General features: G+C 64.8%; 1 protein-coding gene across 1 annotated transcript in view; it reads left to right on the forward strand.

Moving 5' to 3' along the window:
* Nucleotides 1–3,666, forward strand: part of FCRL5 (Fc receptor like 5) — a 37,708-nt gene extending 34,042 nt beyond the window's left edge. Inside the window, exons 15-16 of the mRNA XM_039867281.1 lie at nucleotides 306–360; nucleotides 447–3,666. Coding sequence (XP_039723215.1) covers nucleotides 306–360; nucleotides 447–536 — 145 coding nt within the window. The 3' untranslated portion in view covers nucleotides 537–3,666. The remainder of the gene's footprint in view (nucleotides 1–305; nucleotides 361–446) is intronic.
* Nucleotides 3,667–4,100: the final 434 nt, after the last annotated feature.

Here is a 4,100-nt window from a genome sequence, read left to right on the forward strand (position 1 = left end):
AGGCAGGGATGTCACGTGACTCGTCCGCGGACACGGAGGTGGCACGGCTGCCGGGCCTCACGGGCTTTGCTCCCCGAGCTGCTGTCCGCCTCCGCCCAGGCCGGGCCACCCCCTACCGCGTCCTCTAAGCCTTGACGAGGCCCTAACGACACGAAGGGGGGCCCCGGGGTGCTGGGAGTGGGACACAGTGGGGGAGACCGGGGTCTGGCAGAGGTGCGGGGCGGTGCGGGGGTCGGGCGAGGTGGTGGCTGGGCCCCCCAGAGGGCGACAGCAGAGGGAGGGGTCTCAGGGTGGCCCTTGCACAGCCGACACGGCCTTCTCTCCACAGTGGCCACCGCGCCGGCATCTGCCCCCGACATGGTGAGTCTCACGGCCTGTGTGCCCGCCCGCCTGCCCCTGGCCCCTGACCCCTGACCTCTGACCTCACCTGTGTGCTCTCCCCCCAGGACGCCTCTGTCATCTACTCCCAGGTGAAGGTGGCATCAGCCCCGGCCTCCAGGCCCCAGCTCCTGGCCCCCTCCGCGCCTCACCGATGAGGACACACAGCTCCCCAGCTGCTGTCTCAGCCTCTGTGCCCCAAAGCGTCTTTGGGGTGACCCACACTGCCCCAGGCCACTTCCCCGGGGCCTCTGCAGGTTGCACCGAGGCGCAGGGCCCTGCAGGAGCCCCACCTGCTTGCCAGCCACAGCCCTCCTGCAGGTCTTCCTGCCTGAGGCCACTGTCCTGAGCCCGCCTGCCACAGCAAGGAGTACCCCAAATCCTGCATGGCCATCTGCTTGCAGTGGATGCACGTCTCTGTGCCGTCAGCCTGGCGAGGCTACTGCGCACCCTGCCAAACATGACTCACGGCCCTGGGGACAGAGACAGCGGGCCCGTGGTGGACCCCTCCCCGCAAAGGGGCTGCGTGTCACACACCCGGGTCACATGAAACTCCAAGGTCAGCGCCTGACGCCAGGGTAACTGCTCTCCTGCTTCCCAGCCCAGTAAGTGGTCTCACAGCCCAGGTCCCAGAGCCGCCGGTCCTGCCAAAAGTCCCCACACAGCCGTGCCCGGAGCACCAGGGCTGCAGACAGCGTGGTGCCGGAGCGGGGACGCCCTCCGAGCCGTACGCCCTCGTGGGTCAGCCGGGCAGCCCGCGAAAGCAAGGCTGGGCAGGCCAGGTGGAGGCCGGGACTCTGTGTGTGACATGCTCCCCGGGGGGCTGGTCCCAGGACCGTGCTGGGCCCCGAGGCCCTGCAGCTCCCGGCAGAGGACGTAGACAAGCAGTATGTGCTCTGGCTGCCACCGCACGGTCCCACGGCCCCAGCCGTCCCTGCTCGAGGATACCTCCAGCCTGCCGCCCCTCGGGGCCGCCGCTTCAGACGCGTGCGTTTGTTTCTGCAGCAAGGCTGCGGGTCCTTAAAGCGAGGCCAAGTCCAGCCACGTGTCAACCTGTGCCGCCCGTCCTAGGGGTGCGCCTGCCCTCTTCGTCTCTCCTCGAGGTCCACCTCCCCTGGGACATGGGGCTGGCCAGCACAGTGTCTCGTTCTTGGACAAGTGCTACTCCAGCTAGCCAGCCTTGGCATCTCCCCCGCCTCCTCTACCCCTCGATCCGTCCCGCACGCTCGGCAGAGGCCATCTCGTAAGGGGACGGAAGAGTTAATAAGCACCAGACACAGTGCTGAGCATTTTGCATGGGTCACCTCACGTGACTCTCCCGATGAGCCTGGGCAAAAAGTATCCATTACTGTCCGTTAATACGTGTCTATTACAAAAGAGGAAATTGAGCCTTAGAGAGATTTAGTCATTTACCCAAAGCCACACACTAATAAGCTGGCGCCGCCACTGTCCGGCCCTGAAGCCCGTGCTCTGGGCCACGTCACCGGGTGTCCCTGGTGGGCTCTGGGGGCGCCGGTCCCGTGCGAAGGGGCGTCTGTGAAGTCGCAGGGGAGCAGAGTGGACCTAGGGTCGGGCGGCTCCTGCTCGGGCCGCGGGTCACTGCCTCGCGCTCCAACCTCTGGGTGCCCGAGCCGAAACGGGAAAGGATGCGCCTGCGTGACTGGGCCGCGTGTCGGGGGCGGGGGGTGGTGGTGCCACCCCGCCAGGCCCTGTGCTCACTACAGAGTCCGCGTCGCCTCTGTCTGCGTCGTCCCGTCCCCATGACGTCATTGTCATTCTCGCGAGGCGGGGACGGGAGCCCGGGAGATGCTGCAGGAGAGCGCGGCGGGGAGTCACGTGCTGTCTGCAATGCGAGCGGAAGCAGGTCATGGTGGGGCGTCTGTGTAGCGCTTCAGGGGTCGACCTTTGTGACCTGGGTGTCATTTGATCATTTCTCCGAGCAGCGACAGCAGAGCAGTGATTCTCTGGGTGCACCCCGCGGCGAGTCTGGTTGACGGCGGGGTGCGTTTGCTCTCCAGCGGGCTCGGCGTCACCCCGGCTGGGGCCGGGCCCAGCGCCCCAGCAGCTCTGGGCTTCCGGGCAGGGCCGGCGCCAGGAGCAGCGGCAGCCATGGCGCGTCAGAAGGTGGGGTGCGGGGAGCGCCTGGCAGGTGGCACGTGGGTATGGGGCGTGCTGGCAGATGGCTCACGCGGGGCCCCAGCCGCATAGCTGGGGAGCGCGGGAGACGGGGTGGCGTCGGCAAGACGCTGGAGTTTCTGACCAGGTGACGAGGGTGGTGCGTCCGCCCCGCGCCACAGGGTGGTGTGAGCGGCTCGCGTTTGGGGAGAGGGCGGGGAGTCCGGCTTTGAACAAGCTGCGTTTGGGACACGTGTCGACCATGAGCGGGGCTGTCTGGGGATAGAAGTCTGGGTTGGGGGCCCTGGAGAGACACACGTGGCCGTCGCTGGCGTGCGGGACAGCACGAGGCTGCTGCGGGAGTGCGCGGTGGCAGCACCGCTCAGGAACGTGCTTTGGCTGCCGTGCTCCAGGATGGCCGAGTGGCCACATGAGCACCCCAGCGGACCCCTGTCCCTCCCCGATCCCACCGCAGTGTGCACTGTTACGGTTTGTCGGTCGCTGTCCTCACGGCTCTGTAGGTACCACCTCAGCCCACCCTGAACATCCGACGAGGGGCTGCGTGCTGCCCGCTTCCAAGTGAGCCCGCCAAGGCCCCGCACACACCACCGTTGGAGACTGCAGAGCTAACCAGTGGCGAAGCCAGCTTCGGGGCTCGGGAGGCCACCGTGAGCTGTCATGCTGTATGCCAATGGAGGGCGTGCTCCGGCAAATCTAAACTTGAGCAGTGAAAATAAATCCGAAAAAGGAAATGACCCAAGAGCCAAGAAATTGCGGGACTTGGCTGTGCACGGAGAAAACCCAGCGGCCGCGAAGCAGCTGGTCCAAAACCGGAGGTCACGGTGGGCAAGCAGGCCACTCGTGCCACGCAAACTACGTGAGCAAGAACTCAAAGACTGTCAGCCTGTCTCCGCCAGCTCCAGGTGCTGCTGGGACGAAGCTGTGTGTCTCCCACGACGACGACACCCAACAGAGTGGCATTTAGAAGCCCTGGCGAGAAACAGGGCACTCTGGGAAGGTCACGGTCACGGTCGAGGTGAACGCAGTGCGGGAGGCTGCGAGCAGGCGGCAGGGACGCAAAGGGACCTTCACGCCAAGGACGTCCCTGGGTTCAATGACACGATGTCTCATCTCCCTCCTTGTGGGCCGAGTCACAGCACTTGGTTCTGCTGAGAATAACGTTCACGTCGTCGTGACGCCTGGAACGTGTTTACGGGTGTTCAGTGTTCAGAACCGGCCCCAAACGGAACCTGTCGCTGCGGTGGCTTCAGCGTTGAAGCACTGTGAACAGCTCGCCGTCACGGCAGCGGCGGGGCCCACGGTGTCTGGGCCGAGGGCAGGGGTCCCTGCGTGTGCCGACCTGCTTTTGAGGTGGTGGAGAATCAACAGTTTGTCTAAAGGTAAAACATCGAGAAATAGACATTTAAGCACTGTCAAGCATCGACCTGACCACGAGAAAACCAGTGACGCTGTAGATCGAAACCAGGCAGTGGAGAGACAGGGGGAAAGGTGACATCGTGCCCCGAATTCTCTGTCCGTCCCGCGATGCAGTTACTATCGCAAATTGGTAAATTTACGTGTATTACCATGTTATTTAAATTCGCATG

This window comes from Pteropus medius, unplaced genomic scaffold, assembly GCF_902729225.1.
Source record: "Pteropus medius unplaced genomic scaffold, Ma_sr-lr_union100, whole genome shotgun sequence".
NCBI lineage: Eukaryota > Metazoa > Chordata > Mammalia > Chiroptera > Pteropodidae > Pteropus > Pteropus medius.